The 24,409-nt window shown below is 59.9% G+C and overlaps 5 protein-coding genes across 15 annotated transcripts; 3 read left to right on the forward strand and 2 right to left on the reverse strand.

Annotated features, from left to right (window-relative positions):
• Positions 1-104: 104 nt before the first annotated feature.
• cpt1ab (carnitine palmitoyltransferase 1Ab (liver)) lies at positions 105-6,615 on the reverse strand. 7 transcript variants are annotated; one of them, XR_013325023.1, is made up of 19 exons: positions 6,386-6,614; positions 5,490-5,654; positions 5,221-5,363; positions 4,892-5,063; positions 4,708-4,809; positions 4,494-4,631; positions 4,333-4,410; positions 4,151-4,258; positions 3,648-3,735; positions 2,154-2,538; positions 1,972-2,077; positions 1,784-1,900; positions 1,554-1,718; positions 1,338-1,472; positions 1,124-1,276; positions 933-1,046; positions 763-855; positions 518-683; positions 105-425 (listed from the first exon to the last, which is right to left on the reverse strand). XR_013325023.1 is itself a non-coding variant. In XM_077710975.1 (18 exons), exons 2-18 carry the CDS (start codon positions 5,628-5,630, stop codon positions 597-599), a joined length of 2,319 nt encoding a protein of 772 aa, XP_077567101.1. In that variant the 5' UTR covers positions 5,631-5,654; positions 6,386-6,614; the 3' UTR covers positions 105-596. The 7 variants fall into 7 exon arrangements, 6 of the variants coding, with proteins under 6 accessions (XP_077567101.1, XP_077567099.1, XP_077567096.1 ...); XM_077710975.1 differs by lacking the exon at positions 3,648-3,735 and adding an exon at positions 3,131-3,215 and having other exon boundaries at positions 105-683; positions 4,892-5,060; XM_077710973.1 differs by having other exon boundaries at positions 105-683; positions 4,892-5,060.
• Positions 6,616-7,070: 455 nt separating this feature from the next.
• Positions 7,071-10,878, forward strand: uevld (UEV and lactate/malate dehyrogenase domains). 4 transcript variants are annotated; one of them, XM_077710982.1, is made up of 13 exons: positions 7,071-7,216; positions 7,688-7,772; positions 7,855-7,920; positions 8,010-8,173; positions 8,590-8,728; positions 8,799-8,893; positions 8,972-9,068; positions 9,158-9,328; positions 9,413-9,577; positions 9,650-9,719; positions 9,795-9,918; positions 10,098-10,302; positions 10,390-10,878. In XM_077710982.1, the coding sequence occupies exons 1-12, from the start codon at positions 7,175-7,177 to the stop codon at positions 10,263-10,265; spliced, it is 1,386 nt and encodes a 461-aa protein (XP_077567108.1). In that variant the 5' UTR covers positions 7,071-7,174; the 3' UTR covers positions 10,266-10,302; positions 10,390-10,878. The 4 variants fall into 4 exon arrangements, with proteins under 4 accessions (XP_077567108.1, XP_077567109.1, XP_077567110.1 ...); XM_077710983.1 differs by having other exon boundaries at positions 10,420-10,878; XM_077710984.1 differs by having other exon boundaries at positions 10,098-10,286.
• A 315-nt stretch (positions 10,879-11,193) lies between these two features.
• Positions 11,194-13,691, reverse strand: tmem86a (transmembrane protein 86A). Of its 2 annotated transcripts, none has more exons than XM_077710987.1 (3): positions 12,877-13,691; positions 12,088-12,352; positions 11,194-12,003 (listed from the first exon to the last, which is right to left on the reverse strand). In XM_077710987.1, exons 1-3 carry the CDS (start codon positions 12,895-12,897, stop codon positions 11,576-11,578), a joined length of 714 nt encoding a protein of 237 aa, XP_077567113.1. In that variant the 5' UTR covers positions 12,898-13,691; the 3' UTR covers positions 11,194-11,575. The 2 variants fall into 2 exon arrangements, with proteins under 2 accessions (XP_077567113.1, XP_077567112.1); XM_077710986.1 differs by lacking the exon at positions 12,877-13,691 and adding an exon at positions 12,609-12,858.
• On the forward strand, positions 12,772-16,703 carry spty2d1 (SPT2 chromatin protein domain containing 1). The gene is made up of 5 exons (XM_077710978.1): positions 12,772-14,003; positions 14,247-14,361; positions 14,655-15,978; positions 16,057-16,134; positions 16,218-16,703. Exons 1-5 carry the CDS (start codon positions 13,941-13,943, stop codon positions 16,309-16,311), a joined length of 1,674 nt encoding a protein of 557 aa, XP_077567104.1. The 5' UTR covers positions 12,772-13,940; the 3' UTR covers positions 16,312-16,703.
• A 644-nt stretch (positions 16,704-17,347) lies between these two features.
• Positions 17,348-24,282, forward strand: b4galnt4a (beta-1,4-N-acetyl-galactosaminyl transferase 4a). The gene is made up of 20 exons (XM_077711233.1): positions 17,348-18,077; positions 18,821-18,921; positions 19,063-19,146; positions 19,368-19,463; positions 19,565-19,655; positions 19,724-19,824; positions 19,902-19,969; positions 20,160-20,238; positions 20,334-20,400; positions 20,545-20,697; positions 20,859-20,968; positions 21,057-21,157; positions 21,243-21,343; positions 21,405-22,356; positions 22,424-22,719; positions 22,802-22,955; positions 23,021-23,093; positions 23,173-23,326; positions 23,419-23,545; positions 23,707-24,282. The coding sequence occupies exons 1-20, from the start codon at positions 17,936-17,938 to the stop codon at positions 23,819-23,821; spliced, it is 3,165 nt and encodes a 1,054-aa protein (XP_077567359.1). The 5' UTR covers positions 17,348-17,935; the 3' UTR covers positions 23,822-24,282.
• Positions 24,283-24,409: the final 127 nt, after the last annotated feature.

Here is a 24,409-nt window from a genome sequence, read left to right on the forward strand (position 1 = left end):
GACCTTTGAGTGGGGGGTTTTGGGGGGGCCGGCTCAAAAACTAGCACCGTTAAGCCGGAATTGTCTCAAAGAGCAGAGAAGAAAAAGGGGCCATTTTCAAAAGCTGTGTCTGACATTGCTTTTATTGTCGGGAGGCTCCGATGTGACAAGGCCCCGTGTCCAAATGCGCCCGGCGACCCGATAACTAAATAATAAATCCCACCCAGAAGGGCCGAGTCCCGGGAAATAGTCAAAGCCAGAAATAAAAAAGGGCGACCACGGGGAAAAAAAAAGCATTTTCCCGGCGAGGCGCGCTTTCCCGTCTCTGGGCGGCTCCCCGCAACGGACGCCGGGCGGGGCGCACACATTCAAAGAGGTCTTTTCGTCGCGCCAAATCAAAGACAACTAGTGCACGCACGGTGACGTCAATCCAAAGTCGGCCAAACCTGAGCAAAAAAAAAAAAACAGACCAATCTTTGTCGGCAAAAGAAAAAAAAAATCAACAGAGAAAAGCCCCTCCCTCCCGCTTCCGACGTACGGGGCGGGGCCCCCGGCGTCTCGAATGGAGGGCGTCGGGCCCAGAGGTACGGCCGGCCGGCCCGCTCCGGGAGCCCCTCTCACTGGGTTTTCTGCTGGTCCAGCCCGAAGAGCTCCAGCAGGTCCAACATGGCCCGTCTGATGTTGGCGCCAAAGCGGTGCGAGTCCTAGTGAAGCCCGGGCTTAGGTTTAGGGTCAAGGCCGGCCTACCGCGTCGGTCGGCCGGCCGGTTGACTTCCGACTCACCGTTTCCGGGCTGGAGTGTTTGCTGGAGATGTGGAAGTTGATCAGGTTTTCTCCCACGATGATGTAGGACACGCCGTAACCGTCGTCGGCCACCTGCGGGGAAAAGCGGGGAGCCGGATTCGGAGGTGGTCGGGCGCTTTCGCCAGAGCCGGCGGGAGGGGGAGACCTACGGGTCCGAAGCCGCCGCCGGACGACACGTACTGGGGGTGCCTGACCAGGTCGAAGAGCTCCACCTGCTGCAGCGGCGTCTGGCTGGTGGACAGCCTCCACGGCTCCGACAGCACCTGAGAGAAGGGGGGGGCGGTCCTGGAGTGAAGGCGCCCCGCCACTGACCCCCACCGCCGCCGCCGTCAGCGCTTACCTCCTTGAGGAAGGGCGAGTCTTCGCCCAAGTACTTGGAAACCACGTAAAGACAAAAGAGGTGGCGATCCACACCCATGCCGGTCATGGCCAGGCGGTACATGCTCTGGTGCTTCTCCGCCGCCGCCTTCAGCAAGGCCAGACGTTCTTCTCGCTGAGGGAGAGTGGAGGTGAGGCGAGGCTCAGTTGGCGCCCGGCGCCCCACTGTGCCTTACCGGCGTCTGCCCCGCCACCATGGCGGCCACAAAGGCGCAGGTCTCGGCCGTGCAGGATCGGACCGTCTCCGTCCGGCCCTCGCGGAACAGGCGGGTCATGGAGGCTTCGTAGGTCAGGCAGAACTTGCCTTTGTCCTGGGGAGGGAGGGGGGGGGACGGTCAAATTTGGTCAAAGAGTCGAACCCTCCGTCCCAAAAGAAAAGGCAGAGTCATCACCCTGTAATGCGCCAACTGCAGGGCGATCTGGATGAAGGCGTCCGGGCTGGTGCGGCACTTCTTGATCAGGCCCTTGCCAAAGTCGCCAAAGGGGAAAATGTGGCTGTCCACGTCGTCGGCCAGGGCCCTGGCCGTCGTCAGCGAGCGCTCCGTGGTGTCCCGGCACTGAGACGGACGGACGAGGGGACGCCGGTGAATGGGTCGGTCTACGTCGGCCTCGTGCCTCTTACCTCCTGGTTAAGGTCCCACTGCAGTCTGATGGGGGAGGGCAGGTTGGGGTGCGGCTCCCCGCAGCAGTCGCCTTCTTCCGTGTAGCCCAGCTTGAAGGGGTCCATGGAGAGCACGTGCTGCCAAAGAGCGTTTCCTTTCCAATAACCCTCGCGGGGACAAAAAGGACGGCGGGGGCGACGGGGCCGACCTCCCACAGATGGCCGACGATGGGGGCGTCGGCCCACGAGTGCTCGGCGTTCAGCCCCATGGTGCCGTTCTTGAAAACGATCAGGTTGAAGCTTTTGTCGAACCACCTGTGGATGTAGCGACGGATTTAGAGTGGCGTTTACACACCCCAACCCCCCCCCCCCCCCCCCATCCCGCCTTTACCTGTCGTAGCACTTCCCGTGGAGCAGCGACTTGGCGTAGCTGTCCAGCGAGGCCACGGGATCGTCGGGCCGGAAGCGCTGCTCCGTGTCGTCCAGGGTGACGAAGAAGGCCGCCTTCTCCACGGCGTCCAGCGAGCGGCGGTTGGCGCCCGAGGCAAAGTGTTCCCCCCGGCAACGGGCCCAGGGGCCGCGCTCGCCGGCCGTCAGCGCCGCCAACTTCTCCTCGCCCGGCGCCGCCTCCGAGGGGTCGGCCAGGATGCGCTCCATCTGCTGCTGGATCTCCCGCGGGCGCAGGAGGCGCCCGTCGTAGAAGACGGGCACCTTGAAGAAGCGCCCCCGGTGGTACACGGCCACGTGCTTGCTCTCCTCGCAGTGCTGGAGGACGTCTGCGGGCCAAAAGGGGGGAGGCGGCCACGTCAGAGGGGGCTCGGGAAGCCGGCGTCGGCCGACCGTCCTTCCTTCTGGATTTGTGAAAGGCGGCTAGGCTAAACTAAGCTAAGCTGAGCTAAACCAAAAGCAGGGGTCCCCGACTCTGGTCCTAGCGAGTCTGTTTTCCACGTCAACCTCCTCCAGCGCCCCCCAATCCGAGTCCGGTGGATTGGGGGGGGTGTTTTGCGAGGCAGACGTGGACTGACGAGGCCTCGGCGGGACCGTCGTCGGGCGACCCCTGCCCCAAATGGAGGGAATGTCGGGGAATGGGATGAGGAAGAGTCGGGTGCCGGCCGGCCGGCGGCGGGCCGGGCGTCTCGGCCGACCTCCTCGCGGGCCAATCGGGGGACGGCGAGGTCGGCCAAGGCCACGGGGGTGAGCATATTTTTTCTCCTCATTTTGGAATCAGTTATAAAAAGGGAAACTAATCATCGGTGCTTTTCATGAACAGGGACAACGTTTCAAAGGAAGGAAGGAAAGGAGGAAGGAAGGATGGAAGGAAGAAAGGAAGGAAAGAAAGAAGGAAAGGAGAGGAAGGAAGGACTCTACCTGTGTCTACGCCAGGCACACGACTGGTGTTGAACATACGCTCGTATTGGGCGGAACACATGGGGATAGTGTTTAGGAGCATGAGCTGAAAAGCAAGAGGGGAGGGGGCGGGGTCAAACAAATACACCACACATACGCAGGCACACCTGGACTGGGGGAGGGACTGGGTGGGGGACTGGGGGGGGGGGGGCCATGAGATGGAGGATGGAGATGAAAACCAGGGGAGGCGCAGATCATCCTAAAGCCGGAAAACTAGACGAGCGCCGGGACTCCATTTTCCAAAAAAAAATCCTCCTTTAGCCCCGACCCGTTACGGTGGGGGGCAAAACGGGGCACCCCCCGTCCGGCCACTCAGAGCCGGCGTAGACGTCTAGCCTCGCCTCTCGGATATCTGCGCCAATTGGAGGAGATGACGGCGAAACCGGGTCCCGGCGCGGGGCGACCGACCCCTTTGGCGGGCGGGCGGGCGGTGGACTTGGCTGGCCCAAAAAAAAAAAAAAAACGCCACTGGTCTTACCTGTCTCCGAACCGGGGAGGCGGCTAGTGTTAAACATCCGCTCCCACTGAGCCGAACACAAGGGAACCTTGTTTGCCAGCAAGTAAATCTAAGACGGAGGAGGCCAAGGACACGGAGGCCGAGGCCAAGGCGGCGACGACGCCGGCGGCGTCCGCAGCAGCCAAAAGAACACACACACACAACACAGACACCGCATCAGCCACTGATGAGTCGGCCGGAAGGACGCCAAAAGGGTCGCGCACGGGAACGGGGCTGGCTAGGAGATCCTTTCAAGGACATTTCCAGTAATGGCGGCTGCAAATGAGCCACTCTTTGGTTCCCTTTTTTTGTGGATGGCCAATCCCTTTTGCAGAAAAAGTCATCTGTGGCTTCCCGTAGCTCTCGGGCCACTTTCTGCCCATGGGAGGGGGGCCTTTTCGGGGGCTAGGGTTGGGATGGGGCACGGGGAAAAGAAAGCGGGTGTTTGCACGCACGCACGCACGCCGACGACGCCACTCACTCACCGGTTTGATCTGAGCCCGGTCCAACTTCCGCCTGTACAGCATGATGGCGTGAATGGCGTTACCTGCTCTGGCGGCCTGGACCGAGGTGGGGAAGACGTAAAGGAAGTCCTGCGGGCCACGGGCGGCGTTAAGGCGCGTCCGGAAAACGTCGCCCCGCAAAATCACCAGAGGGCGTGGCCTACCATGGCGTAATAGTTGCTGTTGACCATGATGGGACCCCGACCTCGAAGGTAGATGTACTCCTCCCACCAGTCGCTGACCTGAGGCGGACGGGAAAAGCCAAATCAACGGAAGGAACCCGTCTGTTGTTTTTTTTTGGGGGGGTCGCGGCACGCCTGCTCACGTAGTTGGAGGCCCACCAGGACTTGAGCTTGAGGTACCACTGCAGCCTGGGACCCAATTTCCGCTCAAAGTCCAGCGCCAGCGCCCTGGTGCGTTCGAAGCGCTCGTCGTCCATCAGCGGGCGCACCGACTCCAGGTACTTTGGGGGGAGGGGAGGCCGAGGGGTCAGACGGAGGTCCGACAGACGGACGGAGGCAAGTCCGGCAGACTCTCACCCTTTTGCAGGTGTCGCCCACCGGCGGAACGGGCAGCCGTGGCAGCGAGTTCTGGAAACTGTAGAGCATGGGCTTCCTCCCCGAGAAAATCTTCACCAGCAGCTGCGAGCCCACGGGAGGGCGAAAGGGTTAACCTGAGCGCCCCCCCAACCCCCGGCCAGCAGCGACCCCACCACTCTCTCACCATCCACAATCGGGTGGACCAGGACACGGAGCCGTGGCGGGCGTACATCCAGCCGTGCCACGACAGCAGGCCCTTCAGGACGTTCCTCATGATCAGGATGATGGTCACCCACAGGCCCGTACCCACCAGGACGCCGCCCACCGTCTTCTGGCTGTCCACCGACATGTACCTGCTGCGCACAAAGTAGATGGGCCGTCAAAATCAAGCCCGGGATGAGTGGGAAGCCCGAGGTGGAATCTATCCGGCGCAATCTATCCGGGACGGCCCCCCGGGGAGCCCGGATGGAGACGGCCAAACGGCGAGTGGGGAAGCCGGTGCGGTGGGCTCACCTTATGGGCAGGTGCTGGCCCACTTTGGCCAGCAGGCCCAGAGACGGATCCAGATGTCTGTACTTGTTGTAGGACATGTAAGACACCACCACCACCAGGAAACCCGTGGGGCTGCCCGGGTACACGCCCGTCATCACTCCATTCTAAGGCACAGTGGGGAGGAGGTGGTTAGGCCTGGTTAGGGTGCTGGCTGGCAAAGACACCGGAGGGCAGGACGGCGCTCGCCCTCTGGCAAAGACACTGGCAGGCAGGCAGGCACCCGCCCTCACCTTGAAACGGACAAATCTCTTCTTCCACGAGTGAAGGCCCGAGAGGTAGATCTGGCGCAGGGCCTCGTGGCACAGCCGCAGGTCGATCCCGTCGGGGGTGACGGTGAACTGGAAGGCCACGGCCTGGTGAGCTTCCGCCATGACGCCCACGGACAAAGCTCTCTCCTGGAAGGCAAAGCGGCCGCTCGGCCAATTGGTCTGGGGCAAATAAGAGCGGCCTTTCCTGGATGAATGGTCGGCCCTTTCAATTGAGCGCCCTTCGCTCCGAGAGCCACGCCCCTCCCCCCTCCCTCCGGATCACATGACCCAGCTTCCAGTGCGGAAAGTGGGGGAAAGGTCGCCTTAGCCAAACGAGAAGCCGCAGCCGCCGCCGCAGCCTCTGCAGCGGCGAGGAAAAGCTAGCGCATCCGAAATTGGCCCGATACTGACTGAATTGATCGCGGTTGCCGATCACGTCGCGACGCCTCACGTCATGTCACGTCATGTCACGCCGCTCTGGCGGCCCCCTCCCGTTTCGAAGGTGTCATCACAAGCGAGCTGGCCGCAAAGCACCACCACGCCGCTCTCTCACCAGAAGAAAAAAAAAACCCAAAAAACAAATAACAACTAAAGTGTCCGAATGGCATAGGAATGGCGCAACGGCAGTTTGACGCATCAATCGACACTGGCTTTTTGTTGTTCCGGGTCTTCTGACCTTCAAGACGGTGGAGAGAGACCAAGAACGCCCTCCACCTGGTCGCTAATGCCCCCCCGTGGCGGCTCGGGGGTGCTTTATGAGGTCTTTTGCTCTACTAAAAGCACGCCAAAGACTTGGGGAGCAGCCCGTTTGGCCTTTTCTGCCCCCCCAAACGTCACGTCCCGGCCCTATTTTGCGAGAGAAAGCGGGTTTTACTCACCCAAGCGAGCTGGCTGCAACGCGGGAAGCTACGGCTGGGTGGCGCGAACGAGAGAGAGCGAGAGCGAGAGCGAGAGCGAGGGGAGGATCTGATCTGATGTGATCTGACCGGACCCGGACCGGACCGGACCCCAACGTCGTCGCCGTGGCCGTCGCGGACGTCGACGTGAATGAGAACCGTTGGCTGCTTTGCCGATTGCAGACGTCACTTTGAGCGAAACAGCGCCACGCGGCGGCGGCGGCGGCGGTTCGGCCAGGACGAACGGTGACGTCACGGCGGCCTTTGACCTTTTCATCATCATTCTTATGACATGTATTATTATTCCAACCAGTCCATCAAGTGAAGAACGGAAGGAGGGAAAAACAAATCAACAAATCATCAATGAAATAGGGGAAAAAACACAAGAAATTCATTCCATTTAGAGCGTAAATATCATGTTTTTAAAGCCTTTGGATGCTTTTGATAAAGATTGCATTGACAGAGACTCTCCGTGTTTTTATTTGTTATTTTTAAGATGTCTGTGATACACTAGAATGATGGTGTATTGACATTTGTAATGCGGGAGTTCGCCAGCAGAGTGCAGGCGTGTTCTGCAGCTGTGTTTATCTTCTGGTGATCGCGACCTCTCGCTAAAAACAAGAAGAAGAAAAAGAAGTCTGACAGCTGACGGCCGCCGTAGCGGAATAATGGGCGGGGCTGGCTGGCGATGACGTCGATGCCTGGAAAAGTTGGAGGAAGTTGACGGAAGTTGACGGAAGTTGACGGCCGCTTCCAGACAGTTCCCCCTCGATGGACCTTCGTTCGGAGAAGATTCAGCTGGTCCTGTCCAAGGTGAGCTGAGCCGAAAGCCCAAACGGGTTATCTTGCTGCATTTGACACGTTTTTTTTTGTCATTACGCCACTTGTCGCCCTTTTTTTTTGCTCCGTGGTGTTCTGGTCTGGTCCGGCTCGACCGGCTCCCCCGGCTGCTCCACTCCTCTCTTTCTTTCTTTCTTTCTTTCTTTCTTTCTTTCTTTCTTTCTTTCTTTCTTTCTTTCTTTCTTTCTTTCTTTGTCCAGTCAAGCCGTTTAAAAGGAATTGCGATTGAAATGTTCTTTCCAGATCACCCGGTTATAGTTTCTATTGGTATTTGTTTTGGTTTTTGTTGTTTTTGTTGTTGTTGTTGTTGTTAGTGCGATCCGAGTCTAATCCAATAAGACCGCCTTGGTCACTGGATTGGAACGTCAACGCTTCCTGGTTTGTCCTTCCTCGTTGGCGACGTCATTTTTTGGGTCACGTGATGTTGCGCGCCTCTGGTTTCAGTACAAATTCCACGATGTGGCGGTGGAAGAGCTGGACAAGACGGAGAGCAACTTTCCCGGGATGATCCCGTCCGTCGGGACGTACAGTGAGTGGGATCGGGCCGGGGGGCGTCCGGATCGGGCCGTCCGTCCCCTCTGACGGGCGCCGCCGTGTCCGTCGGAGCACAGCTTTCAGCGACGGATCCCAGAAGGAACTCCTGAAGTTGAACGGCAACCTCCCGGTCAAGTACCGAGGTGAGACGCTGGATTTTGTGGGTCGGCTGTGGCCGCGGCGGGCGTGTCCAAAAGTGACGCTAGCCCCGTGGCGTGGCGTGGCGTGGCAGGGCGTTCGTACAACTTCCCCATCCAGCTGTGGCTGATGGACTCCTTCCCGGTCACGCCCCCCATCTGCCTCCTCAAGCCCACGGCCAACATGGCGGTCAGGGAGGGCAAACACGTGGACGCCCGAGGACGCGTCTACCTGCCCATCTTGCACAACTGGGAACACGTATGACAATTGTCCTCCACCCCCTTTCTAATGACCCCCCCCCCAATTGTCCTCCACCCCCTTTCTAATGACCCCCCCCCCCCCCACAATCGTCCTCCACCCCCCTTTGTAACACGGGTGGGGTCCCCGGCTTCCTATCCGAGCGGCCATTTGCGGCCATCCTCTTGTGTGCCGGCTTCCCTTTTTGTTGACTTTGGGGTGGGCTCATTTTTCCTCTGGATACGGGGGGCATTTTTCATCCCCTTTGGCGCTTCCTCTCCATCTGGGTTTGTGTCGGGGAGCGGCGTTGGCTCCAGGTGGCTTCCTCTCCGTCTTTATCCGTTGGGTCTTTTTGTCCGGGTGGCTCGCCTTCCATTTGCCCTCACGTCCCCGTCTTGTCGTTGCCGTCGTCGCGGCCGCCGGCGCCGTGGGCGCAGCCGGCGTGCTCGGTGGTGGAGCTCCTGGAGCAGATGATCTCCAAGTTTGGGGAGGAACCTCCGCTGGCCTCCAACGTGAGCGCGGAGAAAGACCCGCAGGAGCTCATGGCCTTTGTGGATAACCTGCGGATCGGCGACGGTGACCACCCTCCCTGACCCCCTCTCCCTCCGCCCTCCCTCCACCCGGCTCACCGCCATTTTGTTTGCAGGCACGGTGGGACGGCGAGGAGAGCCGCCCCGCAAAGTGTCGGTGATCGGAGGCGGGGATTTGGGAATGGCCGCCGCGCTGTGCATCCTGGCAAAGGTGAGCCGCCGGGAAGGCGCCGGGGAGGGAGGAAGAGGAGGAGGAGGAGACAAACATGTGTGGTGGCGCGGCCCGCAGTGCCGAGTGGACGCCCTGGTCTTGGTGGACGTCGCCGAGGCCACCGGCGCCGCCGATCTGGACATTTTCAAGCTCCCGAAGGTGCAAGTCTCCAAAGGTAGGGGACCGGTCCCGCCGTGACCTTTTCCCAGTGGAGCTACGTCCAATTTGGTCGGGGTCGGCCCTCGTGGCCGAATGTTTTTCCAGATTTATCCGCCAGCGAGGGTTCCCGCGTGCTGGTGCTGACCGCCAACGCGTGGAGCGCCGACCAGTCCTACCTGGGCGTGCTCCAGACCAACGTGGACTTGTACCGGAGGACGGTGCCGGCCTTGGCGCGCCTCAGCCCGGACGCCGTCGTGCTGGTGGCTTCTCAGCCCGGTCGGTCAACGGCGGACGGCCGGCGGGCGGCATTTTCATTTTGTGGATTTTGTGTAATTACCCCACCCCGCCCCCTTCCTTCAGTGGACGTGATGACCCACGTGGCGTGGAGGCAGAGCGGCCTGCCGCCCTCGCGGGTCATCGGGGCCGGCTGTAACCTGGACTCGGAACGCCTGGCCCACGCCCTGCGGGCCGACGGCCACGTCCGCCGGGCGGCCTGGGTCATCGGCGAGCATTCCGAGAACAAAGGTGAGGCCGCCGCCGCCGCCGATATTAAAGACGCCGCCCAGCCGGAAACCAAGCCTCTGGTCTGCGGCGCAGTGCCGGTGACGGGCGAAGCGGACCCGTCGGCATCGGAGGGGGACGGCTCCGGCAAAGCGGCGCTGGACAGGTGGGAGCCGTCTTTCCGTCGGCCGCCGCAGCCGCCAACGCCGGACTCCTCCCACCTCTCCCTTCCTCCCCACAGGGCCTTCGATCTGACCAAGAAGCGAGGTCAACGCTCGTGGTCGGCGGGCCTGTCGCTGGCCGACCTGACGGAGAGCATCCTGACGGACAGGAAGAAGGTCCACTCGGTCAGCACGCTGGCGCAGGTGGGACCGCGTCGGGGGGCCCGACCAACGGGAGCACTTTTAGCTCGGGAGCGGAGGTGTCCGGCCGGATGACCACTCCGTTCCCTTTTTCCAAATCTCCGGCACCTCCGAGTCTCGACGGCGTCCCGAATTGAGTTGACGACCTTTCCTTTTTCTTCTTTTGGGCCCCCCCACCCCAGGGCTGGGGCAACGTGGGAGCCCAGGTCTTCTTGAGCCTGCCGTGCCTGCTGGGCTCGGCCGGCTCCACGCGGCTGGCGGCCGGCACGGCGCCGGGCCCGGAGGAGGAGGCCAAGCTGCGGGAGAGCGCGGCCACGCTGACCGCCCTCGTGGCCCGCCTCCGGATCTGAAGACGGGGCGGGCAGCTGGAGGTGGCCGCAAAGGGGGGTGAGTGCCTCCTTTAGCGTTGAAACTAGCGGATGTTCGGGGCACTAAATGTTGATGTTTTTTTCTCCCGTCTCTGCCTTTTTAAAGCTATTTATTTATCACTTGATCCGAACGTAGACGCGTGGCCTCGGACGGCCCCCTCCGACCCCCCGCCAAGACTTCGAAGGAAATGACGCCACGGCCGGTGGTCCGTCCAATTCGAGCGATGGGATGCCCCGAGTCAATTTGCTCCTCCTCTTAGGGGAGCGGAAGAAGAGAAAATGCTTTGTGGGAGTGCAATCAAGTCAAAAAACAAACAAAAAAAACGTCTTTATTTGGACACGCTCATCTTTGACCAAAGTGGCGCCGGGAGAAAAGAGGAGAATCCAGTTGTTGGAGGGCAAAAAAAGAGCCTTTATTTCTCCATTTGACATTGGGAGGAGCGCTTTGACGACACAAAAGAGCTGCTCGGTCATAAATCACAAGTGAAAAGTCCAGGACCAACATTCACGCTATTCACGTAATAAGGGTTACAAATTGGAAATATACAGCATGGCCTACATTTTTTTGTCAATAAAAGAGGGAATGAAAAATATGCACGCGGTGGCTCGTCTCCAAAACCAAACGTCATCATCTTAGCGGTGTTTCTCGTGATTTTCACTTGTTTTTCCTCATTTGCGCCTGTGGCCAAAAAAGGCAACAGATCAGCATATTGGGGGTCATTGACCTTGACCAAAAAAGAGCATTTTTTTGCCGCGTGGGCAAAAGCAAAGTTCCCCACTTTTTTTTCTTACATTTCCCCTTCCAAATTCTGAAAGGCGTCTTTTTCTCAGCATCAAGACGGAACAGCAAAAATTCAGAAATTGCTCCATTCCAAGCCAAACTAAAAAAAAATGACATAACTAAGCCATCTGAAAATTGTGTTCCGTTTTATTCGAGCTGATTGTTTTTTGACTGAATTTTGATGCTGAAAATGTTTGGAAATTCTAACACTGCAGTGAATTTTCTTCTTCTTTTACAGCTGGCTCGCCGTACGATGCCAAAAAAAAAAAAACCCCGCCGACACCGCCATTTGGAGCAAAGAAGAACATTGGCACCACATTTTTCCGGGCGTCCCGTGGCAGCGGACAATTTTACAACTCTTGACACTGGAAAATAAAACAAGGGGTGATAAATCCAGAGGTGATATCGAAAGAGGGGGCGCACCGAGGCTAAGGGTGGCCCGCCGCGGGACGGGAGGAAAGCCGGCGAGGTCTGGGTCTGGATCTGGGTCCGGGTGGGCCGCCCGTCCGGGTCAGGCCCTTTTTGGCGCCGCCCGTCCGTCCCGCGACTCCACGGCGGAGAGGGCGATGAGCATCTGGGCGGCGTAGTAGGTGGCCATGACCATGGCCCGCGAGTGCGCCACGGGGAAACAGAACTTGTCCACGGCCACCAACAGGTCGGACACCATGAAGAGGACGGCGCCCAGGCAGGCCGACAGCTCGGTCCAGGTCCAGAGGTGGCGGGCCGGCCGCAGGCCCGCCGCCGCCCGCCAGCCCATGAAGCCGATCAGGGCCACGTAGGCGCCCACCAGGTAGGTGAAGGGCCCCCGCAGGTAGGGGTAGAGCAGCAGGTAGCCGGCGGCCGAGGCCGCGCCCACCGCCAGCCCGGCCCGCCCGTCGGTGGGTTTCATGCCGAAGGCCGACGAGTACAGGACGTGGGTGACGGCGAACATGACCAGACCTGCCCGGGGTGGAGGGGGGGTGGGGGGGGAGCAAAATAAATGGAATGGCCAGGCCGCCAGCCGACCCATCTTTGCTTTCTCACCGTGGATAAAGTAGCCTTGCTCCTGCCACACCAGGAAGGCGTCGCCCAGCGCCGAGAAGAGCAGGCCGGCCAGGATCTTGCGGGCGCCCGAGCGGGCCCCCAAAAAGCTCAAGCCGTGCGCCAGCAGGAAGACGCCCAGGCAGAAGATGGGCAGGCATTTGATGAGCGCGCTGAACCAGGAGGGACTGGACGTGGGCAGCCACAGCACAAAGTAAACGCAGGTGGCCTTGAAGAAGGGCACCAGCTTGGGGCCTTCGCTCTTCACCTGAAACGGAATGCCAGTATCATGTCAGTGCACGTGAGGGGGCTCCAGCCCAGAAGACTCATCCGTTTTTTTGTTGTTTTTTTTTAACAGAATAGTCAACTTGATGTGAATTTCATTTTAGCAAACAAAAATCCCTGCAAATTCTCGTGACTGCGGCCGTGTCACGTGAGGCGAGGGGGCCCGTGTCTGGACCCCGAACCACCGCTTGGTCACCCCCTGCCCAAAGAGCGGGCACACGTGAGCTCACGTCACGTGCCGTTTTTCTTGGAGTGCGCGGCGGCCTGTCTGTCGACCAGTCCAAGTCTGTCTGTCTATCTGACGGAAACGACTCGATTGCAAACCGCGCCAGGTTGGCAGCCAAAGGGGAGAGAGAGGGAGAAAGAGAGAGAGACACACACACACACACACAATAGGACCGACGAACGGGAAAAAAGGACAGACAGACTCGACGTGGGTTTTTCACCATAGACGAGTGACGGCGTAGCTTCGGCCTGCTCTTTGCTTCAAAGGCCAAGACAACTCACCACGGTGACGGGGGAAACCATGTCGACAACAAGCCGAGCCCAAACGAAGCGAACCAAAGCGAAGCGAAGGCTGCTCGCCGGATTTGGCCTCCCGTTGATGCCTGCCTGCCTGCCCTCCTGCCCGCCTGCCGATTTGTTTTTGTCCTCTGCGATGGGCGGGCGGACGATCCGGAGGAGGTCGGCGGCTTCGGGCCCTCCACCAATAGGATTTTGGGTGGGCGGGACGAACGGGAGCCACGCCCAGAAAGAATGGGGCGGCCCGGTCTTTACATCGGAGAGCAGATGGCCCTTTATTTACGTTGAGTCGAGGTGTGTCAAAATGGCAGCCCGCGAGAGTCAATCAATACCCAGCTGCGTATGACGACATTGGTGACCTGTCATGTTGTATTGACAGTCACTGTAGAATCCAAACGTTAACTTGACCGCCTTTGAGACCACGGGTTGTCATCGCCAAACGATTAACGACAGCGCTCTCTTGTGGTGGGGACGTGTCAGGGAAAAGGCGGAAGTGCTGCTGCTACTACTACCGTTGTTGTTGTTTTTCTTCAGGACTGTTCCTTTGAAATATTACATTTACTCGTTCTTTTTAAATCCGGGTACTTGGGTAATCATTTGAATAAAATATTAAAGAATAAAAAAGAAACAGGACTACTTAAATGGCGGTACAGGCGGAATTAAAGCCGGTTCATCACGCGAGCAACGGGGCCGTCGATTGCGGAAATGAGGCGCATTTCCGGTTTCCACGCCTGTAACATCTGGCTATTTCTCCTCCCCAACGTCGACCAGAGCGCATTCGCTCTTGGTGGTCGATTCGTTGAAAAAAAAAGTCAGTCATTTGACTCAAGTTGTGGTCGAACGTGGTGACGACGTCACTTCCCGAGCTTCATGGTTAGCTGACGTCGGCTTAGCTAACTTTGCTACCGCACTCGTCACTCAATTTTGCTAGCGAGCTAGCTAGCTCGGCCAGCGAGTCGACGTGGAATTCACAGCGACGAGAAAGACCCGGCCGCGTCGGCAGAAAGTTAAAGTCGCGGTGGACTTTGTAGGCGCCGCATTCTGTCAAAATGATGGACTTTGACAACGTGCTGTCAATCGCCACCCAAAACCGTGGAGTCGGCGGTGTGCAGGTGAGTCCACTTCAATTGGGCGTAATATGCAAATGCCAACTTCCTCTCGAACTTTCAAATAAAATATCGACCTTTCCCGTGGATAGCATGAGAGACGATTTTTGATTCGATTGAATGCTGTGTGTTTATCGTCATGCTACTCCCACTACGAGCCCCAGGCGCTGCCCAGAAACGGCACCATTTTCGAGTTGAACTGATCGGCGAGTCGAACAATGGTCCGCTGTCTGTCCTCTCTGTCCACAGAAAAGATACAGTTTGCAAGCCGGCCCCCCTAAGAAAGACCCCAAGTCAAAAGGGGTGAATCCGGCGGCCGTGCAGGCCCTCCTGCACAAGCGACAGACCGAGGCCAAAATTAAAGGTGAGAATGCCCGAGCGCCGCCTGGTGCTCGAGAGCGTCACTGGCCTGACGACGATGGACGCAATGGAAGCTGAATGAATGGCCACGCTTCCTTTCGGTCCGGGCTTAGCCCTAAACCCTTGAAATTCACAGCGGAGAAAAGCTGCCACGGCTCCAAATTGCCCGTCCGTCTTTTGACGTCTTTTGACGGCCGCCGACGACACTTCCCGACAGCGAGCTCGTCTTTTGAGCGCCGTGTCGGATCGGAGCGGATCTAACCTTCCGATGTTTGTGGATTGTTTTCTGCTTTCTAGAAACGGAACTTAAGAGGCAGAAGGAGGATCTCCTGGCTAAAAGGGTGGAGTTGAAGTCGGACCGGAAGGCCAGGGCCATGGCTTCCCGGACCAAAGACAACTTCCGAGGTTACAACGGCGTCCCCCTGGTGGACGTTCCCAAGAAGAGGCAGCCCAGGGGCCACGCCGAGACGGACGGGAACGGACTCAAGTTTCACCGCCCTTGCGCCGAGCCGGAGTACGACGACGACGAGTATGCCCTGTCGGATCCCGCCGACGAGCCGGAACCCCCCGGAAAAGCCGGCGGCGGCGGTTCCCACCTCAAGTCGGCGCCGGCCACCGCGCCGCCCCGACTGAACTTTGCAGATTTGTTGAAACTGGCAGAGAAGAAGCAGCACGAACCCGTGGAGCTCAAGGCGGCGGCGGCCAAGGATGAAAGGCTCCGCACGGCCCAGGAGCTCAAGGAGATGGAGCTGGAGCGCAGGGCCAGGAACCGACAGCGCCGCCCCGACGGGGGAGGGCGACCCGCCCCCGACGCCGAGCTCAAGGACGCCAAAGCCGCCAGAGGCCAAAAGCCCCATCCGACCAAGGCCGCGGGCAAAAAGCCGCCTCCCAGGGAGAGAGAAGGAGGCAGGACGCCGCTCCCCCCCAGAGGCAACCTTCCGTCGCCCGTCCCAATTCAAGGGCGCCCCAAGCTTCTCCCCGGCAAAGACGTCCAACCCTCTCCCAGCCGGACCAAAGCCGGGCCCGTCTCGGCCAGACCCGAAGGGCGGCGGAGAGAGCCGGAAAAATCGGCCCCAAAAGCTGCCGCCGCCGCCGTACGGGCCGTGTCCGGCGCCGCCGCCGTACGGGTTCCCTCTGGCCCCGCCGCCGTACGAACTCTCCCTGGCCCCGCCGGCATCGTACGAACTCTCCCTGGTGCTGGCGCCGTACGGGGTCCCCCCGGCGCCGGTGGCGTACGCACTGTACCCGCCGCCGGCGTACGGGCCGCCCCCGCCGCCTTCCGGGCGGCCGAGGGGCGAGGCTCGGGACCCGGTAGGCCCCGCTGCCCGCCGGCGTCCCGGAGCGTCTCGTCGGCAAACGTCCGGCCGCTCAGAGGCGCGGGTATTCCGTCCCGGCCGGGACAACCGCAAAGACCTCCGAACAGACCGGCGCAGAGACCCCCGGACAGACCGCCAGGTCCGGCGCTGCCGCCCATCACCATAGCGTACAAGAGAAGGTACGAGGAGGAGGAGGACGAGGAGGAATACGACTCGGAAATGGACGACTTTATCGACGACGGCGGCGACGAGCAGGCCGAGGTCTCCAAGCACATTAAGGAAATCTTTGGCTACGATCGAAACAAGTGAGGAGGGGGGCCAGGGGGGGGGGGGGGTGTTGTCTATTGCTTTTGCGGCTCTAATCTTTGCTTCTTTTCCTCCAGGTACAAGGAGGAAAGCGATTACGCCCTCAAGTTCATGGAGAGCAGCTGGCGAGACATGCAGAAAGAGGAAGCCCAGAGGTAGGTCAGCGCCGTCCCCAGCCGTCCCCCAGTCCCCCCCCCCCCCCCCCCCCAAAGGCTCACCCTCTTTCATCGTCTTCTAGTCTGAAACTGGCCGTGCGGGAAGATCTGGAGGAGGAGAAGAAAGAGCAAGAGGAGATGAAACGCATGGCTGCCAAGCGCAAAAGAAAAAACTGAACTGAACCAAGGTCGCTATCCGCTTATCGACCCCCCCAAAAACAAGTTTTGGCCATTAAATGTGGCTCCTCCAAGCACCCCTTATTTATTTCCCTCCCGGATATGGTTCGCATTTTCAAATTCAAGGCCGGACCGCCGACGTCGGCGATCTCGGTTCGTACGGATCGGGTGGCGTTGGGGGCCGTGGGTGCTGGCCGGCCGGACGCCCCCCCCCCCCCCCCCATTTTTTTTTTGTTGGATTCCCCTTAAGGCCGCCGTTTAGTCCGAGGCACCCCACGTGGTCCCCGACTGTCTGTTTGTCATTTGGAGCAACAACAAAAGGGTTTCCCCAAGGCCGTGGTTCCACTTGACTTGAATTTTGATTCATTCAATAAAAGGACATTTCAAATGGATGAACGTGTGCCGAGGGTGTTCACTTCCTTCTGCGACCGGCCTCTTTCGGGCGTCGTCTGCCTTTCCGCCCGCCCCACAAGCAAGTAAGTGCCTTCCTTTGAAAATCACGAGATGAATGCACCCGACCACTTTGTCCGCAAGAGGGCGCCGGTGGCCTGCGTTGTCTCCCTCGTCAAGCAAGCAATACATGTTGACAGAATCACTTGATTTTTTCTTGGTCATGTTGAAAATCAACAGGAAGTGAGACGGCCTTTCTGAGTCGTTTGGGAGGATTTGAAAGAGAAGTAAACCTTCCGATTTCCAACTACTTGTTTTACGCGCGCAGATCAGATACTTTCTGGCAGGTCAAACTGTTTGTTTTTTGGGACTTGTTTGCATCCTTTTGAACCGATGCCTGCTTGCTATTGGTTTTCGGCGCTTTTCCCATCTCGGTCCAGATAGATTGGACCTCTATCGCCTTCACGGGCAGCCTAGGTGGGACTCGAACGGGTGTCCTTGAAAGGGTAAACCGTGGGAGTGAATTGCTTGTAAGATTGAAGCGCCCGCCTCGCCAAGAAAGGGGATCTGACTGTAGCCCCGCCTCCGTGCCAAATGTCCGTCTTTGAATTGGCTGGCAGACGTGGAGGGGGCGGGCCTGGCGGTGGTGTAGGCCGGCCTTCAGATAGACCGTCAGGCAGGCAAGGTTGGTTGCCGTGCACCTTTTCGGATGCTCGGATACTGACGCTCCGAAGCCGCCGCCGCCGCGTCCGCTCGGACGGCGAACAAAAGGCCACGGAATCCGACCGAGGAACTGGGCGACTTCATTTGGGAAAACATTTCTTGGCCTTTAAGCCAACAAACCACGGGAAAATCCTCCTTTTTTTTCTCTCTCCCTCTGCTGCCAAATACCGGGGCGTCGCCGAATGCACCTGCGGCGGTCGGCGCGGTCTGCGGCCGCCGCCGCCGTCGTCCTGCTGGATTTCAGAGCAGGCCGGGGCCTGGGCCGAAGAGGCCGAGGAGGCCGAGGCGAAAGGGATGGCGCCCGCCCGGCGACTAGGATCGACCTCCGAGCCCAACCGAACTGAACCGAGCTGAGCTGGAGATAAAGATGGAGCTGGAGATGCAGCCGTGACATATTGAGGCGTCCTCTCCTGGTTTCCTTCCTTCCTGGGGTTCTCGGGAGCTTTTCCTCCTCCATCGGCGATCGGAATCCGACTCCGGCGGCGCCCGCCCGGACCATGTTGAAGTCAGCATGCTGCGTTTTCCCGTCAAGAAGATCCGCAAGCAGTTGAAACTGCTGCTGCTGCTGGTGCTGCTCACCTCGGCCGTCTGGTTCACCTACCTGCACATCCACCTGGGCAAGAGCATCAAGCTGCACTTCAACGGCGGAAAAGGTACCAACCTAAACTTACCTGCCGACCTCCCTAACCTTCCTACTTACCGAGACGCCGGCCTTCTCCATTGGGAGCAAGCCCTCACCAGTTGCTTTCTCTTGTTTTTGGGTCACTAAGCCCTTTCAAATGCTTTCCTCTCCTGTTTGGGTCACTTCCGGGTGGCTTTTCTGCCACGGGACCTGACTTCCTGCTGATTTTGGGCCACGTCTTGCCGATTCAGGGTGACTTCCCGATGGTTTTTTCTTTACCTTTCTGTTGGAAATAGAATCTTGCTCGGGTCAACTGCTGACGTTCTCGGCCCAAAGCCACGCGTCGCACTCTGTGCTCTGGATTTTGGGGACTCTTTGGACGCGGCCGCCCGGCAGAAAGTGGATCAAAAAAAGCGGGCCATTTTTTGGCCTGGCCTTCCTTTGGATCCTCACAATGAGGAATGTGTCGGCTGGGTCAGTGCATATTAGATGAGTGGCAGCCTCACAAGGGCCCCCCTGTCCTCCGCTGTCCTCCGCTGTCCTCCCCCGTCCGCTCCCCCGTTCCTCCGTGCCCCCCGAAGCCCCCCTCCCCCTCCCTCCGGGCATCAAGAGCTCCAGTGTGCGCACGCCAAATAGAAGCTTCCATTCAGCCATTAGCGTAAATGCTAACGTGTTTATTGAGGGCTTGCTTTTCCTTTTTTTAACGGGAAGTCACCCCACAATGCCCCAAAAGGAGCCAAAAAGGGACCGTGACCTTTGTTTTGTTTTTGCCAGATGGGGCCAAAGAGACGGAGGGAGGCGACGCTCGCTCCCCCGCCCACAACCGGGACGCCGGCGACAGCGGAGAGGAGGACGACGACGACACGGCGGCGGCGGTGAGTCCGGCTCATTCGGAGCACTTTGCCCCCCATTTTCTTTTTTTTTTTACTCCCATCAAATCGGTTTGCATTCGAACCGGGCCAAAGTGATCCCAAATGGAGAGGAAAGGAGCCACGCGTTGACTTTGTGTCTTCCAGGGCGAGCGGTCCAGGACGGCGGGCGACGGCCGCCTGCGCCGCTTTCTCTGGGAGCGACATCGGAAGTTGCCATGGCAACCGGAGGTAAGACCCCATTGGCTCCGCCGCCTCGTCCCGGCCGTCACCGTGTTTTAGTCGTGAGCTCGGTGCGCAAAAATGTCATTTCCTGGGCCCACCTTCCCGGGGGATGGACTTTGGGTTGGCTGGTCGCCTTGACGACGTGGGTGGATTGGATGGCGTCGGGGACGGGACGGCACGGGACGGCACGGGACGGCAGTCTGAACGCTTTTGTTGGTGGTTGACAGTTCAAGGGCCAGGTCAACCTGCACGTCTTTGAGGACTGGTGCGGCTCCAGCGTCGCCCAACTCAGAAAGAACCTCCACTTTCCCCTCTACCCTCACGTAAGTGGAGCCGTTGGATGGATGGCGTGGGGCCGGGCGACGCCGGGCGACGCCGGGGCGGGCCACGGCACTTACCGTAGGGGCCGGGATGGCTTTTCCAGACCAGAACCACTTTGAAGAAGCTGGCCGTGGCGCCCAAGTGGAAGAATTACGGGCTGAGAATCTTCGGCTTCCTCCACCCTTACCGCGACGGTGAGCGGCGAGGCCGTTTGGGGACGGGCGGCCCATTTCCCCCTCCTTTTTTTTGGTTTTTTTTTCAGGGGATTTCCAGTTCTCCGTGTCCTCCGACGACAACTCCGAGTTGTGGCTGAGTCCCGACGAAAGTCCTCTCAACGCCAGGCTGCTGGTCTTTGTGGGACAGGTGAGCGAGGGAAGCCCTCCTCGGGTGTCGTCTTGCCGCCCGTCCACTCGACGGACACTTGTCGTGCTCTCCCGCAGTCGGGCAGCGAGTGGAGCGCTCCGGGCGAGTTCACCAAGTTCAGGTCCCAGTCCTCCAAGTCCATCCGGTAAGTCCCCCGGAGCGGCCGACCGTTAAAACGGCGCCACGTGACTCTTAGACTTCATTTTTCCTTTCGGTTGCTCGTGGATCGGCCACGGCGTCACAATGTTCTTCCGACCGTTGAGTTGCTTGAAAAGGCTTGAAATGACCTGCCAGAAATGTTTATTTTGTCATGTCCTTTTTGTCCTTTTTCTCAGCCTGATGTCCTCCCGCCGCTACTACTTTGAGCTTCTGCACAAGCAGGACGACAAGGGCTCGGACCACGTGGAGGTCGGGGTGAGTGACCCGGAAACCAAACCCGAGGCCTTTGCGTCCGTGCCACGCTCACCACGCCGTCCGTCCGTCCGTCCGTCTGTCCTCGTCCAATCCAGTGGCGTCCTTTCCTTCCCGGTCTGAAATACCAAGTCATCGACTCGGCCTACATCTCCTTGTATACCGGTAGGAAAACCTTTTTTTGTTGTTGTGGTGGCCCGCTTTCGACCACGCTGACTTTGGCGGTCCACGACGGAGGGATTTTTGGGGGGGAGGACAGGTAACCCTTGTCCTAGCCCCGGGCTGACGTCCCGGAGGCTCTGCTTTCAGACGAATCCCGCCTGAAGATGAACAGCGTGGCTCACATTCCCCAGACCTTGGCCAGCCACGCCGGGCCGGCGGAGGCGGAGGGAGGCGGCCGCCGCCCCCGGCGCCACGGGGCCGACATGCTCCATCCGGACCCCAGGGACACCTTTTACACCAGTAAATATCTTTGTGGTGTTTTTTTTTTCCGGAAAGAAGCCCGCGGCGCTTTTGCCCCGGAAATCCAACGTCCCGGCGCCCGATCTCCGCACGTTGGACGGGGGCTCTTTGCCGGGGGCTCTTTGCCGGTCTGCCATTTTGCCGCTTATCGTCCTCCTCAGCTCCCGACATCTCGCCGTCTCGGCTGGCCAACGTCCTGCCGGCCTGTCTTTACTCGCCCACCTACGTGGTGAAAGATTTCCCCATGGCCCGATACCAGGGCCTGCAGTTTGTAAGCCGTCGAAAGGACGCGTGAGCTAAAGCCCGGCCTCCCTTACTGACTCCCACCAAATACTGCCCCCCCCCCCCCTCGCCCCCAGGTTTACCTGCCCTTCGTGTACCCCAACGATTTCACCCGGCTGACGCACATGGAGCGGGAGAACAAGTGTTTCTACAGGGAGTCCCCCATCTACCTGGAAAAGTAGGTGGGCTCGGCCTTAGAACCTTGGGAAAACGGGACTGGGCGGACGTGGCACGCCCGTGTGGCAAGTCTCGGTGCTCGCCAGGTTCGGCTTCTACAAGTACATGAAGATGGATCGAGAGGAGGAAGAGGGGGAGGAGGAGGAGGACGACGACGACAGAGGCTTTTTCTTCCCCCAGCCCGACGGTAGGCAACGCGCCGCCGCCAATCTCGGCCTTTCTCACGCTCGACCCCCCCCCCCCTCCAGATTTCCCCGAGGAGGACGAAACGGAGGCGGACGAGGACCCGGAGCCGGTCGGCGCGCGCTCGCCCCAGGAGCTCCCGGCTTTGGGCAGCCGGGAAGGCGGCCCCGGAACGGAAAGCCGCTGGATTCCAGCCACGTCGCAGGGCCACCCCGGCAACACCAGCGGCCCCGCCCTCTCCCCGGGCCCGTCCCAGAGAGGCGTGGCGGTTCCGGGTCGCGCCCTGTCCTGGAGCCGTGTGGGCAAATTGAGCGGCTCTCTCCTCTTTGCCAAAAAGCCCTCCGTCCCTCCGCCGGCCCGCCGCCGGGCCAAAACGGAGCGCGCAAAAGTGCGCACCGCGCCCGCCAAGGTCTACGTCACCAGGCCCCGCCCCGACAGGGCCCGTCGGCCGGAGCGTCGGCCGGAGCGTCGGCCGGAGCGTCGGCCGGAGCGTCGGCCACAGAGCCGGCTCGGGGGCGAGGGGCCGTCCCGCCGCTCCGGGGAGATTTTCCCCGGGGTCTTCATCTACCAAAGCGGGAAGAGCGCCGGGAGCCGGCCGGGAAGGAGCCCCCGGCCGGGAAGGAGCCCCCGGCCGGCGGCGGGGACGGAGTACCGACCCGGGGCCTCGTGGCCGCTCCCCGGGACGGAGGGCCGGGCCGGGGGCACGGCGGCCCCCCGGCCGGCCGACTCCTCGGAACGGGTGCCCGCCCCCTACCCGACGGCGGATTCGCGGCCGGAGCCCGAGCCGGACGAGGTGTCGGACTACGGCTACGGGGAGACGGAGCCGCGGCCGGGACGGGGCGAGGAGAAGGTGGACTGGAGGCGGACCTTCTCGGTCAACCCGCTGGACTTTGAGCTCCTGCGTTCCGACTGGAACGACCTGCGCTGCAACGTGTCCGGGAACCTGCAGCTGGCCGAGAGCGAGGCGGTGGACGTGCTGGCGCAGTACATGGAGAAGCTCAACCGACGCAACGGCGGGTGAGAAGTCGCCTGCCGTCCCGTCTCAAGCCGACCTTCTGACACCCCCCCCCCCCCCCCACGCCAGGATTTACACGCTCCTGCGAATCGTCAACGTGGAAAAGCGGCGGGACTCGGCCCGAGGGAACCGCTACCTGGTGGAACTGGAGCTGATGGAGCGAGGACGCAGCGTGGTGCGGCTCTCCGAGTACATCTACGTCCTGCTCCGGCGGGGAGGCGGGGCTTTGGACGGCGGCGCCCCCACCTCGGGCCCGCCCCCCTCCTGGACCCCCCCGCCCACGGGCCCCGGCGCCGAGCCGCTGCTCTGCCAGCCCGTCACGCTGCGCTGGAGGAAGGACGTCATGGTGCACTTTGTGGTGCCGGGTCAGTGGCGCTCGTGGTGGTGGTGGTGGTGGTGGTCCGGTGAAGAGGGCAATATCGCTGATGGGGTGTGCGTGTGTTTCAGTGAAGAACCAAGCTCGCTGGGTGCAACAGTTCATCCGGGACATGGAACATCTCCACCGGGAGACCAAGGACCAGCGTTTCAGCGTCATCATCGTGGACTTTGAGAGCGACGACATGGACGTGGAGCAGGCGCTTCGAGACAGCACGCTTCCCAGGTAGGCCGCCACGACGGGCCTTTTCCTTCGAAATAACCGCCGGAGCCTTTCCGTGCTTTCTTTAGGTACGAGTACCTGAGGAGGGAAGGCAACTTTGAGCGCTCGGCCGGACTGCAGGCGGGCGCCGACAGCATCCGGGTGAGCGGCGGCGCGCCGGAGCGTGGGAGGCCGCAGCCGCCGGCCAGCCCGCCTAACCCTTTGGCCTTTGGCTGGACAGGATAGCCACAGCATACTCTTCCTGTGCGACCTCCACATCCATTTCCCTCCCAACATCTTGGAGAGCATCCGCAAGCACTGCGTGGAAGGACGCCTGGCCTTTGCGCCCATCGTCATGAGACTGAGCTGCGGGAGTTCGCCCCGGGAGCCCGACGGTAAGGCCGGGGGCGTCCATGTGGTGGCCTCTGTCGTCGTCGCCGCCGCCGCCGTCCCCGTCCCCCGCTCCCACGCGGCTCCCTGCCACCAGGTTTTTGGGAGGTCAACGGATTCGGCCTCTTCGGAATCTACAAGTCGGATTTTGATCAGATCGGCGGCATGAACACGGAAGAGTTTAAAGACCGCTGGGGCGGAGAAGACTGGGAGCTCCTGGACAGGTAAGACAAAACGAGAGAGTCCCAAGGAGTTGTCCTGTCCTGTCAGGAGGAAAAATGCACGCCACCGTACGAACAAACGCGCGTCGTACAGCCAACGGAATCCGATGGTTCCGCCCGCCGCTGGCTTGACGTTGGCGTCTTTGCCCGCCTGATGTGTCCAGGGTCTTGCAGAACGGTTTGGAAGTGGAGAGACTCCGCCTGAGGAACTTTTTTCACTACTACCACTCCAAACGGGGCATGTGGAATGCCCAAAAGGGGAAAAGCACCAAGAATTGAATGAGCTTTCCCTGCCGGCTCACTTGGCCGAATGGGGAGGCCCCGCCGCCCTCACGTCACCTGACCTGTTCCTTTATCTTTGGACAAGTGGAAAGGAAGCCTCTTTTTTTTTTCCTCTTTGTGGAAGCCCAGCGGCCGACCTTTCTTACTTCATATCGTCAACCCTAGATACGTACGTGGCATTTTTCGTCTCGCAAAGTGGTCGGGCTCGGGTGTTTTTGTTAGGGTGAAAAAGTACTAGCTCCACCTAGTCAACATGGATCGGACGCCCATCGCGGTCGGCGGCAGCCAATGAGAAGAAGAGCACTAATACTAGACTTAGAGCTATATATTTCAGAAGAGTGTTGATGGCAAATACATTCCGAGGTAATTTCTGTGAAATTGTTTTGTATAGAAAAGGTTTAAAGAACGTATTGTACTTGGCTTTGTTTTTGCATATAAACCTCAATACTATAATTATACTGCGAGTACCTTGCTATTCCATTTCCCTTCTGTCACCACACGAGGGCGCAAAGACTCGTTCGGCTGACTACAACATGACTGGATTGACGACAAAAAATATATATATACGCATATTCAATTGAATAA

The sequence above is a fragment of the Stigmatopora nigra genome, unplaced genomic scaffold, assembly GCF_051989575.1.
Source record: "Stigmatopora nigra isolate UIUO_SnigA unplaced genomic scaffold, RoL_Snig_1.1 HiC_scaffold_25, whole genome shotgun sequence".
In the NCBI taxonomy this organism is placed as follows: domain Eukaryota; kingdom Metazoa; phylum Chordata; class Actinopteri; order Syngnathiformes; family Syngnathidae; genus Stigmatopora; species Stigmatopora nigra.